This window comes from Taudactylus pleione, unplaced genomic scaffold (assembly GCF_031769625.1).
Source record: "Taudactylus pleione unplaced genomic scaffold, aTauple2 ptg000040l, whole genome shotgun sequence".
Taxonomy (NCBI): Eukaryota; Metazoa; Chordata; class Amphibia; order Anura; family Myobatrachidae; genus Taudactylus; species Taudactylus pleione.
Genome location: NW_028284442.1, coordinates 11,072,935 through 11,089,505, shown reverse-complemented (window position 1 = coordinate 11,089,505; position 16,571 = coordinate 11,072,935). Strand labels below are relative to the sequence as shown.

The following is a 16,571-nucleotide window of genomic DNA, read 5'->3' as shown; positions in this document are numbered from 1 at the left end:
ACATACGTCGATGGCATGGGCACTTGTCCAATTAATAGCATTATAAAATACAGCAGCACTGACAGCGATATTAAGGTAATCGTGGGTGTCACATGAGAGGGAATTCCCTTCACTACTGTGCACAGCATAGGGGCACTCTCCTGCCTAAGGAAGATGTTAATGAAAAAGACCTATAATCAATTTCTGCAGTTCACGCCTCTGTCCATCTGTTTTTAGATGTTTATTTTAAAATATAAGTAAGACATAGACTTTAGGATCATAGCATGTTATATTTATTTGTTACAAAGGAAATACTTTACAGGGTTGTATTGACAAAACAAACATGATTTGTAGTTTGGAGCATATCTGCACACTTAAGGCCCGATTCTGGGTTGAATACAAGTCTGAAAGTGGCCGCACCTTGCGATTCTCAAACAATCTGCACATGCACAGCAAGCAACTCGTACGCATATCTGCCGATTCTCTGTGGTTGCTGAAAAGGCATCACTGGGTGGCAACAGGGTGTACGCACATAACAGAACCGTTCCGTAGGTGTGTTGCTGGTATGTAGCCAGAGCCACTCACTATTCTGTGTTGCGCGTATGCAAAGTGGACGCCAAACTCAGACGGATCTCCTCCACCTAGCACGGGGCAGTTGTAATTGCTGATAATAGTGATGCCAGCTGCTCTCCTGGGCTCCTTCGTGAATGGAGGAATGTACGAGACACAGAATATGGGCATATAATTGCATTAGCATTCCATTTGCCGCAGGCATCTGGAATTGCAGCACAGAATCAGGCCCCCGTTTAATATAGTGTTAAATATTTCAAAATAAAGTGTATCCACTTTACTTACTAAACAAAAAAGTTTCATTTACATAGCCCATGAGATATTTGCTGTGTGTTCTTTGGCTTTCATTCGAAGAACTGCAATACTAGATGACCGCCGTTCAAACTCAGGTTTAGCTTCAAAAGAATGTCCATTTGTAGATCCTGATAATAATGATTCAGTGAAGAAATTGTTAAGTGGCATGTGGCTGAATTGATTCTGATGATTTGTGAAGCCGGCGTATGAAGAATCGCTGCGAGAAGAGTGAGAATAAGGTGACATGCAAGAAGAAGGTTCTCGTGGCAGCATACAAGACGGGACTACAGATCCTCCACCCGGGCTCCCTGTCCACAAATTGTTCTGCATCTATAAGAAAAGAAAAGAAAATATTTGAAAAAGAACCAATCAGGGTCATTTCATATTAATGTCACATTTTTAAAGGGGAGCAGTACTAAAACACATCCGCACATTGGGGGAGATTTATCGGAGAGTGATAAATTGGAGAGAGATGAAGTACCAACCAATCAGCTTCCAACTGTCACTATACAGGCTGTGTTTGAAAAATGATAGGAGCTGATTGGTTTCTACGTCTCTCTCCACTTTATCAGTCTCCAAGGCTTAGTACATCTCCCCCATATTGTGAACTCCAAGAGAAAAAGTCCTATGAAGATATCAATATGGTTCAGAACACTGTATACAGCCTACATGAAAGGAAGTCCATAGTGTGACATAAAAACAGCTGTGACGAAGTAATGCTTTTAGTGGATAAAAAGAAATTACAGTGTGATGAACAAGAGAAGAATTGATGGGACTGTCGCAATGAGTAATTTCAAATATGACTTCTGAGATGTTTTCTTGCTCAAAATTTTAAATATTTTTTGTACAAGCAAATGATAGTCTGTCTAGATGAATAACTATAGCTTCAATGAATGACTGATGTACATAACCATGCAATGAACAAAACAACATTTTGTGGCTCTTATAACGTGTAAACAAGTGTATAACTGCCCAATGAATGTCTGTTAAGTGTGTCAAAACATTGTTTATTTGTTTGTTTGGTTGTTCGTTTTCTTTATTCTGCCAATGAATTGCTGAAACTATCACTATTCATCAAGCAGCATCTCTGGCATGTTTGTTTACATTAAAGGTATCATGATTTGAGATACACTGTGACATAATTTTGGTTCGATTTGTAATGTACCTCCCATCAAACTACATGTCACCCTGCTGGAAACAGGCTGCAAAATGCTACATATTCTGGTCATACAAAATTTGAGCGGGTCAGTTTAATTTTTATTTATTATTTTTCACAAGTCATGTTGTGACAGTATTCCTACTACTGAATGATGAAGTTCTAGTTCAGGAGTAGGCAACCTGTGGCACTCTATCTGCTGTTGAACTATACATCACAGCATGCCCTGATACAGTTTTATCATGCACTAAGCAAAATTGTATTAAGGCATGCTGCAATGTGTAGTTCCACAAGCAGCTGGATTGCCACATGTCGCTCACCCCTGTCCTACTTAATGATTACATATTTGTTGACATAACACCTTTATTGTCATGTTGACTCCTGCAAAACTTAATCAAGGCAATAAAATCTACACCAGACTAACAAAATGTATTTTACTACAGAGCTATAATACACAGTAAATTATAATGTATACAATACAATCACTTTACAAAAGTGGGCAGCATTTTGTAAATGTAGATCTATTGTATTTCTGTTATGTCTGTATGATTTAGAGAAAATCACATACACTGGTCTATATTGCATAATGGTTTGTCTACTCATTCATTTTGTATGTTGTAAAAATGAAAATAAAGAATATATAATTAAAAATTCTAATGTGTCAGAATCATATATTGCGATGTGGGAGGACTCTTTAAAAAAGTATGAGATTTATTTTTTTTTATTTTTTTTACCAGAAACACGTTTGTATTTTCCCCCTCTAATACTGCACCTAGTTCGTTATCTATTGTAGTAAACTCAATTTAACTGACTTAAACAATTTTTGAGATGCTGTAAAATTGACTATCCTGTAGCTTTCCACCTAGTAAGGGTGCATTACCTATGAGTTTTAAATGACAATTTGCTAATACACTACATCAAGCTTATGCAATTTGTTTTCAGCTGCTATAGACCTAAAAATACTGCTATAGCTTGTCTATCTCTTTCATAGCTAAATATCATCTCGACGCAGTATACATAATTGTCCATAATCCATCTACTGTAGTCCTACCACTTTATAAAGATAATATACAGGTTGGGTCTCCCATAACCAAAATGCTTGGGGCTAAGGGTATTTTGGATATCGGAATATTCCGTATTTTGGAATATTTGCATACCATATTGAAATGTCTTAGGAATAGGACCCAAATCTAAACACAGAATGCATTTACGGTTCATATACACCTTATACACACAGCCTGAAAGTAATTTTAGACAATATTTTCAATACTTTTGTGGCTCAAACTAAGTTTGTGTACATACATGAAATTTATTTATGTTTCATATACACCTTATACACACAGCCTATAGGTAATGTTATACTTTATTTTTAATAATTTTGTGCCTTAAACAAAGTTTGTGTACATTGAACCATCAAAAATCAAAGGTTTCACTATCTCAGTCAAGCTAAAAATATTCCGTATTTCTGAATATTCCGTAATTCGGAATATTTGGATATGGGAGACTCAACCTGTAATATATACAGGTAGAGTATATATTGTTCATTTTCTTTTATGGTGTTGATATTGAAACTGTTTTTCAATTCTAATGTAGATGTAAATTTAATCTAGATATAAATTTATTAAACACACAGCATATTTTGCTATAAAAACTGACAATAACAAGAATATATAGTAAATGTCGTGTAAATGATTTGTCTAGCAACAAACGGCAATTTAACATAATAAAACTAACAAAACATGTACCTCTTTTAACATCAACTCTTTGAAGCATAGGAAAGGTTTATCTTACATTTGAAGAAAGGGTAGATAAAGAAAAGTCATTGAAAGAGTGAAACAAAAAAAATGAAAACAGATGTACTGGCTGGAAAAGGTTATTTCAAGCAATACTTTACCACTGGGTGCCAAGGTTCTCCTAAAAAGTCCCCAAAGGTAAAATACTATCTTATATCGAACTGTTTATTTATTCAACAGTCAACAAAGCCAAAGGACCTACAGTAAAATACTTCAGAGCTCAAAGAATTTCGGTTGCTGTGCCTCAAGATTTGGCAACATTCATTTTGTTTTCCCTCTAATGTACTCATACATTAAGGCCAGTTCTTACAGGAGAAAATTGCTGAATAAAAATAAATAAAAACATAAGCACAGCCCAAGCAAAATAAAATTAAAAGAACATCAAAATTGAAAGGTCTGAACAATACGTCTATAGTTGAAGTATAGATGTTGCTAACTTTTGGGTTTATTAATAATAATAATAATAATAATAATAACATAGCGCAAACTGGAAATATGAGCTATAAACCATAGAAATGTATCAGATATTTAGTATACAACTGCAGGCTAATCAAAGACAATCTCTGATTGGTTGATGTCCGTTGTAGCATACTGTACTATTTGAATCATGTTATTAAATAAGTATTTTAGTGGTTAAAATTTTCAACATTTTGTCAAAATTATAATAATTTTTATCTGAATTTCATCATTTTTGGCAATCCAAAGACTTTACGGATATGCCCGTGCTGCACTATGTGTGCTCACACATCACTACTCCCTTCGCATTTTAAGCTTTGCCCATTGGCACCTCCTTAGTACCTAATCATTCAATACAATATGGGTAAATAATTTCCATGCATCACAGTGCCCCTACTAATATGCAGGAAGCATCAGTGATGTGACACCCGGCAATGGTTAATTAAGATAATCTGGGGACCTGGACTGTAGTTACACCATAAGCCCCAAGCCAAACTGTCCCTTTGTTACAATGGGAGTTGGGAGGAGAGCGCATCCTAACTTTTCTTTAAATCGCAGTGTAAAAATAAAGCTTTCCAATGTTTGCATTCAACATGCAAAATTGTCATTGGCAGTGAGTGGGATAATCTGTTTTTTGGTTTTTTTTGTATTTGTTTACTACATTATAGCTAAATTTTTAGAAAAGGGTTTATGTAGTCAATGAAAACAACCTACAAAGGGCATAGAAAGAGCATCAAAAGCATACATGCATTTTTAAACACATATATATGTGAACATAGGGCCTGATTCAGCTTTGAGAATAGGGTAAGATATAGCAAGTAACTGTGAACTAGTACAAACCATGTTGCAATGAAAGGGGTGCAAATACATACATTTTATTTTGCATGCAGGATAAATCCTGGCTGATTTTGCATGTAGCCCACAAATACAGCACAGCTTTATTTTTACATTGCAATTTAGATGTCAGTTTGGACACACCCCTCTCAAATCTAAATCTTTGCACATTTTAAATCTGCCCCACCTGCAGTGCAGCATGGTTTTACCCAGATGCACAGTTACTTGCTATACCTTACTCTATTCCCAAAGCTGAATCAGGCCCATAGTTGTGACTACGCAGTTGTCACACAACATTGCATGATTTAAAAAAAATGAAAATAAAATTATAATCCACAGAGATCAGGGTGTTAATGTGTACAGAGCACTACTGTTCTAGTTATCTGATATATACATTTCCATTGCATGTAACCTTGCACTGAAATTAAAACAAGCATACTGTTTTACTCCATCAATAAATTACTACTAACAAGAGAACCATAGGAATAAATATATGCCATTTGTACTGGTGTAATATTAATTTGCTTCCATCTCAACAACTCAGTTGCCTGGAGAGAGGTAGAAATGGAACACTCAAATTCTAAAGAATAAACACATTTGTTTTGTTCTAGTATAAGTACATGAGTATGGAACAACCAAATACTGAAGTGTATCTGTACCCTAAGTTACTACTAAGAGTAAACAGAGGCCTAAATGACTAAATGATTAAATCATATTAGTCCCTTTTGCCTCCACCAGCATTAACTGTGCATTTTAAAATTGCACATAAATCAGCATTTAGACTTACAGTTGTTTAACTAATTCCTAACGACTCATATGACATCACAACGTGCTACAAATCCTTCAACCTAATCCCAAACTAAATACTGCACTTACTGCATCCCAACTGTGGAGACACTTTATTTAAAAAAAAAAAAAAGTTTTTTACATTTTAATTATATACTTTTTTATATTAAATGTTATTGGTAAGCTTTAAGTGAATTAAAAACATATCAAATTCTATAGATGATACATGTTTATAGTCTGCTGATTTCAAAATAAACAGAATACTAGCAACTATACCAATGTATGACTGATTTACTGTATTAATCCTGAAAGTTTAATGAAATCATTAACTGATACTGTCTATGGGTGATTTTTTTTTCTCATGAGAAAAATACAAAGCACAACTTTAGAGACTACAAATCTTCATAAACACGTTTCAATGATAACTTTGATTATTTGTGACATATTTTTACATAGTACTTCTGTAGCAAATAAAATATGCATATTTATTCATATTATTCTTATTATTATTATTACTACTATTATTATTATTATTTATAATTACCTGTGGGTAACTGTCACTCCTGGGTAAAACAGAGATATCATAAGTGGCAGCAAAGTGGGTTTTGGCTTGTTGTATCTGACCATAACGTTCTCTCTTTCTCCACTTAGCTCTGCGGTTTTGAAACCAAACCTGAAAAAGATACACAAAAAAGTCTCACTAAGATCATGCATGATAAATGTAATATATATATTAACCACTAATTTATATCTGAATCCTGCTGTAGATTTTACCTTTTCACAGCTAAACCATAGGACAACATAGCTGGTGGCAAAATGTGTTTCTCCAAGCCCTTTCAGGTGTCTGGCTGTGTCTGGCAATCTTATACATGCAACCACAGCTCACATGAACGGCGCCTTGTGAAAATAAAACCGTTTGCACAATACGGCGAAGCAGTAGCCGCAGGCAAGATATGACGGTATGTGCCAGTCATTCTATCTAAATAACATATACATATAAAATTCCTTGCAGCTCAGTGAAAATAACAATTACAGTATAATGCACAACTACTACTTTGTCATTTCCAAATATTATGTAGGAAATATAAATACTAAGGGGTATATTTACTAAAGTGATAGTTTACGAAGTGGAGATGTTGCCCATAGCAACTAATCAGATTCTACTTAACATTTATCTAGCACCTTCTAGAATCTGATTGGTTGTTTTGGGCAACATCTCCACTTCTATAAACCCACCCTTTTGTAGATATACCCCTAACAGTCTAAACAGTCACAAACCTCTTTTTTTATTATCCCTTCAACAAAAAAAGGAGGAAATTGCAGATAATAGTTGAATTTTCTGCATGTTATCTTCTTGACAGCATGTGATTTTTTTTAACCTCGTCCCAATTTTCCAGATAGCCACTCACCAAACCGCATGCTGTCAAATAGAACCAAAACCAGGTTCTGTTTTGTCCTTTTAAGATTTATCCTGTTGATTTCCGATATCTGTTTTATTTTAAATATTAAGTTTGCCCTGCTTTCTCCATGCCTACCCCCACCAAAAACCACATCAAAGAACTGTGTCCAAACCCCATGTGACAAAATGTCATGGAAGCAACCAAAAATGCACATATGTGAATCACTCCCTACCTTTCTCTGGGGGGAGAAATATCAAACCTTGGAGAGAGATAAAATGGAGATAGATAAAGTACCAACCAATCAGCTTCTAACTGCCATTTTACACACTGTGTTTGAAATTTGACAGTTAGACACTGGTTGGTGTATTTTATCTCTCTCTCACTTTATCTCTCTTAGAGGTTTGATACATATCCCCCAAGAGCCCTAGAAGAGGTACCATGGATAACAAATTCAGCTTATTACAAGTTATAAAGGTATCAGGAGAGATTCAATAACTTGGACAAAGAAAAACTATATTCGTTCTCATCCAAATGGACTTGTCACCATAAATTCATATTATCTGCCACCATGAATATTTTTTTTAACTATAAGACTTAGGGGTCTATTTACTAAGCAGTGTTAGGAGACAGAGTGAAAAGTGATAAGTAAGTGATAAGGTGCCAGCCAATCAGCTCCCAACTGTCATTTTCAAACACAGCCTGTGAGATGACAGTTGGGAGCTGATTGGCTGGTATCTTATCACAGACTTATCACTTTTCACTCTGTCTCCTAACACTGCTTAGTAAATAGACCCCTTTAACTTTCAAACTATAACTTTCAAACTGTAGGTTGAAAAGTGTGTTTCAATGGAAAATTGACTTGCAATAATAGTTTTCTCCTATAGAGTATATTACTTCATCTACCTTGCAGGAATTTAAGGTGGTCTAGTAAAAGACATTACTTTCCCCAGCTTGTGAGACATGAGTACACGTTTGAGGACAACAGGGGCTGTTTCTTTTTTCCCAAGGAAGGTTGGACGAGATAAAAGCAAATATAAATACATAATACTGGCAAAAGCTATGCACGTTACTAAATCACCCCCTAACGATATCTAACAATATATGTGTTGTTAACAAAAATTGATTTTCCTTTGCACTTTTAAATTCATAAAGTCTCCATAGCCCCCCTACTGTGCCAGGATATAAAAGAAATCTGTACTGTGTCTGCTTCATTTGAAAACAGAACATTCCAGGTTGGGTATCTTAATGTCTGTCTATGTAAACATTTTACATAACAATGAGTTCATGTAGCAAAATTATTTTCTCACAGTAACATATAATCTATCTTAAATATTAATATTTCTGAGTTGAGACTACCTCTGTGGCCAGATCCCTTTTTTAATGCAGCAATGGGCCGATAAGGTCAAATGTATCAAATAAAATATAATGATATTAAATGGAATTTTTATTAACAAAACGTGTTGAGTTTTTGCACCTTGCTGCACTCGAGAACCAATGATATGTTTTTAATAACAACTTGGCTCCAAAACTGACATGAAGCTTGAGATAAAATGGTATTGAAATAATACTGCAAGGCAAATATACTTTAGAATACATTATCAATCCACCATAAATGTGTATAGAGAAAGAGGGCAATATGGAGGTGAAAGGCAGATCTTATATTCATGGTAATAGCATTTTTATAGAAATTAACATTTGGCCTTTGTTTATCTTTTTTCATATAATTTACAATGTTTTATCTATAAATGTATTTACTATTTTACTTTTATACCAAACATTTAGTTACTGAACTAGCACTATTTTTATTGAATCTATTAAAACATCTTGAGGACTCAAATGACCAAGTAATATTACCAGGCATAGAAGGTTTACAATAGGTCTTCATGAGCAATAAAGTTTTTTTATTATTATTATTTACGTATACAGTATAGGACCACCATACTCTGTTGGGTTTACAATTGTGAACAAAACAGGTAATGAAATTAAAGAGAATGACAAGACAGACAAAGTGGTAAGAGGGCACTGCTTGCATACTTACAATCTATAACTATGTATGCCTCTACTGCAATAGCAATATATTTCTTGTAGTATATAATTTACAAGTACATATCGCTTGCACTTTCTCTGATTTCAAGCAATGGTTATCTGCTGTAATTACATTTTTAGTCTTTTTCATAGTGTTTATATTATTTATTCATATTTTACCTGTTACAAGGACTAAGCAGTCTATGACAACTAAAATGAGCTAAAAAAAAACATTTATTGCTTGGTGCCTTTGTTAGGTATAAAATGTGGAAAGAGGTAGCCCACATCTACAAAGAAAGTAAACATTACTGCTAAAACACAATGTAATACACCTGCAAATAGAAACAGTAACATAGTTACTGGATGTTTTTTATTGACACTGAAATACACAGCATTCTTCTTTTTTTATTTTTTATAATAATAATGGAGTGGGGACAAAGAGGAACAGTAATATGCCCCGTTTTGTCCCCTTAGCACAACAATAGTAGATAGTCATTCTGGCCCTACAATTGGATCTGTCACAGCCTGCATCACACTAACTAAATAGAAACCAGATTTCTTCCATCTGAAATCGGTTTTATTGGTATGATGTATTTACCTACAACAACTATTAATCTGGAAGTATTGCTGTTGAAAGAGTTTGTAGGAAATAACTCAATTAAGTTCAAAGCCCAAAACTGTAAACTATAATAAAAAATTCTCCCCTTAAGGTACACATAGCACAGCATGGTAAAAGTGTAATATCATGAGGGCAATTTCCACCATCAGCTCTCCCAGTTATTCCGCGCGCCACCATATGCAGCGATCGGGCAGGTACTGTAGCAATATTATACCTTCAAACAACTTAATAAACACATGTACTGCTACCAAGAGACAATAAATGTTGCAATGGTGAAATAGATTCCTAGTAGAAAAGGTACAGCTAACATTAGCTCGGTAAATGTATTCATCATGTCAGTGGGTGGAAAAAATATTTCCTGCAGTCTCCCCGGGGGATAGCTCAAGTAAGGAGAATTTAGTAATGAGGCTCTTTCTCTGGGGGTAAAAGACCTTGACAATCTCCTTTAAATGGGTGCCAATTACTACGCTGATGTGAAGCAGGAAAGGCAGCCAGCGAGATAAATTAGGTTCAAGTCTACTCCCCGTGCATACAAGGGAGGGTACTATTAAATCTAATGATATGTTGCAAGTAAAGGGCACTTATGTGGGTTATCTAGCATAGTGCAGGTATTTGTAATACACGGTACTGCTATGTAGTCCCATGCATATGTAACCTATGCCGGCCATCCTGGGATTTCTGGTTGCCCAACTGTACGAGTGCCTATTCATGGTCTATACAGCTGATAAAACCTCTGCATTTCATGCCAGTATGTTCATCTAGTTTAACACAAAGACATTCCTTTTAGATGACTGAACAATTCCAGAAAATGTAATATGAAAACATTACTACATCATCCACCTATCGGAACTAAAAATACTTTGCACATGTAGGAATCACAGTCTTGTAGTTTTATATATCAAGGGTTTAACATTGACAGTGCAATTGTACAAAATGAATATAATAGCTGGGAAAAAAATATTATGGATAGTTAATCCTGGGGCTCACCCTCGAAACTCTAATGCGCTGTATATGTATATATATATATATATATATATATATATATATATATATCCCATTATATTCCTTATAGTTTTTTTATACATTGACTGAAAAATAATTCTGTGTATTCTGTGATCTTACTTATTTGTGGTAACTGGGAGATTTTCTGTACCTGAGATGATATCAGGAAAATATACTTTCGTGTTGGAAACATCTTCCTATCTGATAACCAATACCCTACGTCCCCGAATGCCCCAAAGCAATCAATATAAATAGTATTTTCTTTCCTGTGTTTGCTTTCATTTTTATCCATATATACTGATTTATCCGTGTTCTGTGTGTTTTGCTTTTCTTTATATTCCGTAAAGGCCAGAGAGGTATTATATACATATTACTACATTTCCTGTTTTACTCTTTATAAGAAAAGTTTAAAATATTCACATAACGTATCCCCGAAACCCTGTCAGCGATTGAGGGCTGAAGAACTAAATAAACTATCAACGAAAGATATATGTCCCATAAATAATTCTCTACCATTAAATGAACAATCGCCATTAGTGGCAGCCCTATTACCCGAGTACACTGCTGACTCCAGCGCTAGGCACAGCTCTGTTTTATCTTTAATGACCATTATTTTCAAGGCAAATCGGGAATGAACTTTTACCACATGTTCCACCTTATGGCCTTTAATATAAAATTAAAAACAGGAAAACATGTAGTCAGTTAAATCCCCCATTACACTGAGCTGCCCGGGTTTGGTGATTACTATTAGTGGGAGATTAGCCTGCCTGCTCATATGTGTCATGTTTATTGCTTTGCATTAGTGTGCACTGAGGTGATACTGCACCCCTGCATAACCTAATTACCTGGGAACGTCTGGTACTAGCCTCTGACTTAAAAAAAATCAATAATAAAAATACTGTATATAAATGTATTTAAAATAAATTAAATATATTTTGTACATACACAAAAATATTTAAGGAACACTACTTAGCTTCTGAACTTGTATTTTTAACTTGTACTTTCACAATAAACAGTTAAGAGATATTTATGAGAAGAGAGAGAGAGAGAGAGAGAGAGAGAGAGAGAGAGAGAGAGAGAGAGAGAGAGAGGCTACTATACAATCTGTCTGGCTCCCACCTGTACTCTCGCCTCTGTGAGTTCTGTCCTTAGTGCCAGCTGCTCTCTCACATAGACATCAGGGTAGTGGGTCTTCTGGAAAACCTTTTCCAGTTCTTCTAGCTGCAGGCTGGTGAATGTGGTGCGGTGTCGTCTCTTCTTGCTGCTGGACACGTTGCTGTCACACTTGTCTGCCAGCTCTTCCATCTCCCCTTTGTCCTGCAGTCCCTTAACCGGAGAGACTCGCAGGCTGCAACAGGTCTCTATGGGCCGGCTGAGCTCTGTGTGGAGAGGCTGGCCTTCCACTTTGGTGATGCCATAGTTCACTAGGAAAGGAAAGGTAGTCCGGTTTACATAAGAAGGAGACACTATTTATTACCAACATACTGTACCAGTATATCAGCTCATTAATGCAGCACATCTATATATATATACAGTTCACTAGCAATTTATACTTATGTGCTGTAATCTTCATTTCTTGGAGTGAACTGTTGACAACGTGTCTTACACTTTCATGTACCATGTGAGACTGATTAAATGTGTTTTAAATAGTAGTGTTATGCTTGTATCAATTTATTGTAGTGCACAATCCACTATACCACTTCAGCGTTAATAAACTAACGGAGAATATGCTGAATGATGTCGTTTGTAAAGCAGATAATAATCCCCGGTATATAGTGTGTATATAGAGGGTCTGGCTGATGTGTACATGGAGGTATAGTACAGTAAGAATAACAAGCCACAGTCTCTCTGGTACCAGGCCGCTGGGTATCTGATACAGCATGTTACAAGCCATCAATGATCCCTTGTAACCTGAGAGAAAATAATCAGTGGACAGCTACATCATCAGCTGCAGGCAACCTGTGGCTTTCTGGTTAGTGGGACTGGGAATTCCAGCCGCTGAGGTGGCAGAGCAGCCTGCGACTAGCAGTAATAGTGGGGAGACAGTTTGCAGCTGTGTACTAAATGATGTACTGTAGATGAGATATGATGTTGCATAAAATCAATCCAAATTAATTTGCCTGATTGTAAAATATCTCCTGTATTTTATATTCTTCTAGTAGTTCTGTACTTCTTGCTCTTTGTGTATATCACAGCATAGCTAGCTGGAATGTAAAGAACATCCTTTAATTTACCTGCAAAGCTGATATCAACAAAGGGAAACGATGCTCCTTATACATCAGTGAGCATGCACTTATTAATGTCATGCAGACCACACAGGGTACAGAGAGAAAACTGAATACAAATATGTTAAGGGAATACAATGCAAAGATAACTTGTACAGGGGGAGCACAAAGTCGCCTGTAAGAAGACAGCGATGGAACTTTGACCAGGCTACAGCCGGTACAGTGTGGGTGTTAATATAAACAGTTAAATACAAATAATCATATTACAATAATAAAGTGAATGAGAAGATTTTTATTATTAACCAGAAAATAGCTCTGCATGCCAAATCCTCAGTATTTAGTTGTAGTGTACAAGAACTGGGAGCTATCAAAACAGCATTGGGTTAATTAATTTAGTGAATGCCAAAGAAAATCATACATGCATGAATTACATGCAACCTTAACAGCACATGTATGACAATGCATATATTTCTCTGAACAGGCAATGATCTCATATATCCAAACATTTGCGCATCCTCTCTATCTCTTTATCGCATTAGATGATCTAGTTGAGATAAGTAATATTTCCTTACATGTGTTTGTGAAGTTAAAACTTTTTTTAATTGTTTTCCTTACACTATAGTTCACCTTTTTATTGTAGAAACAATGTGCAATTAATATATGATTAAAGTTACATCAGAGTGATATATTACTATTTTAAAATCTAGACTATTATCAATTAATTACCAGGAACGATCAATATGATGGCGTCTATGGCTTGCTATTATTTTGGCCTGGCAATATTCCTACCTCAGTAAACGTTTCTGAATATATACAAATACACATGAACCTATTCACCTGGCTAATGACTTCAAGATGAATATAGCCGGGCTCCTGCCTGGTATACTACAGACTGTACACAGCTACCATCTGCTGTATCCTATTACAGGTTTGTTATAGATAGATAGATAGATAGATAGATAGATAGATAGATAGATAGATAGATAGATATGTGTATATATATAATATATACATATGGAGAGAGAGAGCGAGAGAGAGAGATCAAGCATTTCTGCTATTCCACGAAACCACACAAGAAAGGATTAGACAATTAAAATTATACTCATGTTTTGCATTGTATAACTGGATATTTTATATTAGACATATATATATATATATATATATATATATATACATGTCAGCAGTTCACCAGAAGATGATTTCTATAATGTATTGTTGAAACACTCCAGTGATGTTCAGTAGTTATCTTTGCACGTATTGGATTGTTCTATATTTACAAATGAATTGAATTAGGGGTGACAATTAGTAAGCCGTAATAGTGTATCTGCTGATCATGCCATTTAGTTGACTCTTTCACTACCAGATTCCATTAGGCTAAGGCCCACAGTGTAGCAGTCGGATTGGAAGAGGGAAGAGGGAAGGTGAATTCTTACCATTGCTGTCCTGACAGGGGGAACTCCGCTCTATCCGAACATGATGCTCATTCCTCTGAATGGCACTGAAGGCCTGTACACACTTACTGGCTGAGTTTTTGCTGTAAAAGGAGTCATTGTCCAAGGTTTCCATAACGTGCTCCAATGTGCCCCCAGCTCCCATGTAAAAGTCACTGTTCTTGCTAGTCTGATTCTTCATGGCAAACTTTTCACTCAGAAAATCCATAATCATCTGAGCTTGTTGTGCAGGGCTCCACTTATAGCATAGGTACTGTAATATATATAATATGAGAGAGGCTGAGAGACGCTTGAGCCGCTGAGCCTGTTAATTTGTACTTGTCTAAGAGGGGGGATTAGAAAGTGCTTTTATAGCCTGCATCGCTGCAGGGGCATTGGAGCAGCCTCCCATTGCTAATGAATATGAAAACAGGCAGAGTGTAACTCCGCCCCTCCCCTACCCACTAAATCTAATCCAAACAAGGGGATGATTCAAGGCTGCTATCCCAAGGCAGTCTGATCTTCTTTCAGCCAAAAGCTATTCTGTAAAAAAAAAAGGAAACCTTCTTTATTACTAAAATCATTCCTATTTTCCAGCATGTCATTTAAATCAGACAGCTCATTACTGGACATGAATGTGCTACACACATAATTTATTATACGCTCGTAGTCAGCAGTAATGCGCATAAACGCCAGGCATCATCAGATTTACATCAATTATATGTTTAAACAATATTTTACGTTTTATTCTCTATTTTATATTTACTATTGGTATTGATCAGATCTACGCCATACATTGTTATGTTAATATATAATGTATTAAATGAATGTGGCTATACATCTGTTTCTGTTATATGCTTAATTTTTTTATAATTTCGTGAAAATCAGAAGTTAATTCAACTTCCATATTGCTTCTTTATCATCCATCTCGAATTTTGAAAGAACCCAAGAAAAACATCTCTGGATTGGTATGGTAAGACGTAAATTATATAACGGTATATTCAATAAAACGTATGTGATATATATCGGTGCATCGGTCTTGGTCGGTCCGTCTGTCTGTCTGCCTATCTATATGTACACTGTGGAGACTTTGCAAAACTTTTTACCAAAGATCAACATTAAACTCAACGTAAATATTGTTTGTTGGTGTTTGTTAGTATTTTTTCTGCGTGTTGGGCTTTGTATTATAGAGCTACTATATGCTGCATGATATATAAGATAGTATTAGAAGTATTGGGAATAAATCAACAGTATATGCCATTTTATTTTATATGGCTGCCTAAATGGGGATTAATAATTCTGGTAGTGAAGCTTTCCTGTCATCCCTCTACTGTAGTTTAGCTCTTGCAAATATAAAATACTTTAGTAGATAATCACATTTTATTGTATTTATTGTAGAGCATTTGCTATTTCTGTGTAATTTTGTGTATAGGGTGGAATCGGACATTTCTGCAGTATATCGCAGCAGTAAATACAATATCTAATCAACTTGGACTTTATTGTTTAACTAATGCAACATAATATATTGGTGTCTTGATGTACATATCATACAACATATATGATATAGGTAGTCAGTCATTACCTCCTTACTATGTATAGGGTGCTTATCATATACACAAATACTGATTTGTCTGGAACCTCTGTTTGTGGCAGAAATGTTTAACAGTCGCTGCCCTAAGAGCTTTATAAATCTCTCCTCAGAAAGGCGGGGTGTCATTTACAAGGGAATTCACATGTGGAGCCCAACAGTGAGCTTTTATCGCAATAAGGCCACAAGCTTTACAAGGGATCTAGTAAACTGCAGGGAGCTGCTGACCAGACCCCACTTTACCTTTGATAATTGTGATTAATGCTGCTCAGGGAATATCATTCTAGAAATGTGGAGTTCAGTGTGTAAAAAGACTGGGATATTTTGGACTAAACTATTTCAACAAACAATCTATATTACAGCATATTATACTATTGATAAACTATTGCTACAAAGGGTTTTTTCGTTTGTTTG

General features: G+C 35.5%; 1 protein-coding gene across 1 annotated transcript; it reads right to left on the bottom strand.

Moving 5' to 3' along the window:
• Positions 1 to 266: 266 nt before the first annotated feature.
• ALX1 (ALX homeobox 1) lies at positions 267 to 14,891 on the bottom strand. Its single transcript, XM_088453748.1, has 4 exons — positions 14,573 to 14,891; positions 12,034 to 12,338; positions 6,413 to 6,541; positions 267 to 1,173 (listed from the first exon to the last, which is right to left on the bottom strand). Exons 1-4 carry the CDS (start codon positions 14,802 to 14,804, stop codon positions 853 to 855), a joined length of 987 nt encoding a protein of 328 aa, XP_088309874.1. The 5' UTR covers positions 14,805 to 14,891; the 3' UTR covers positions 267 to 852.
• Positions 14,892 to 16,571: the final 1,680 nt, after the last annotated feature.

Bases quoted from the DNA above. Each gene is read 5' to 3' on its own strand.
- ALX1 (XM_088453748.1), bottom strand. From the start codon at position 14,804: ATGATTATGGATTTTCTGAGTGAAAAGTTTGCCATGAAGAATCAGACT. The intron at 12,339-14,572 runs GTAAGAATTCAC...TTCCTTTCCTAG, and splicing joins CCCCTGTCAGGACAGCAATG to TGAACTATGGCATCACCAAA. The intron at 1,174-6,412 runs GTAATTATAAAT...CTTTTCTTATAG, and splicing joins GGAGTGACAGTTACCCACAG to ATGCAGAACAATTTGTGGAC.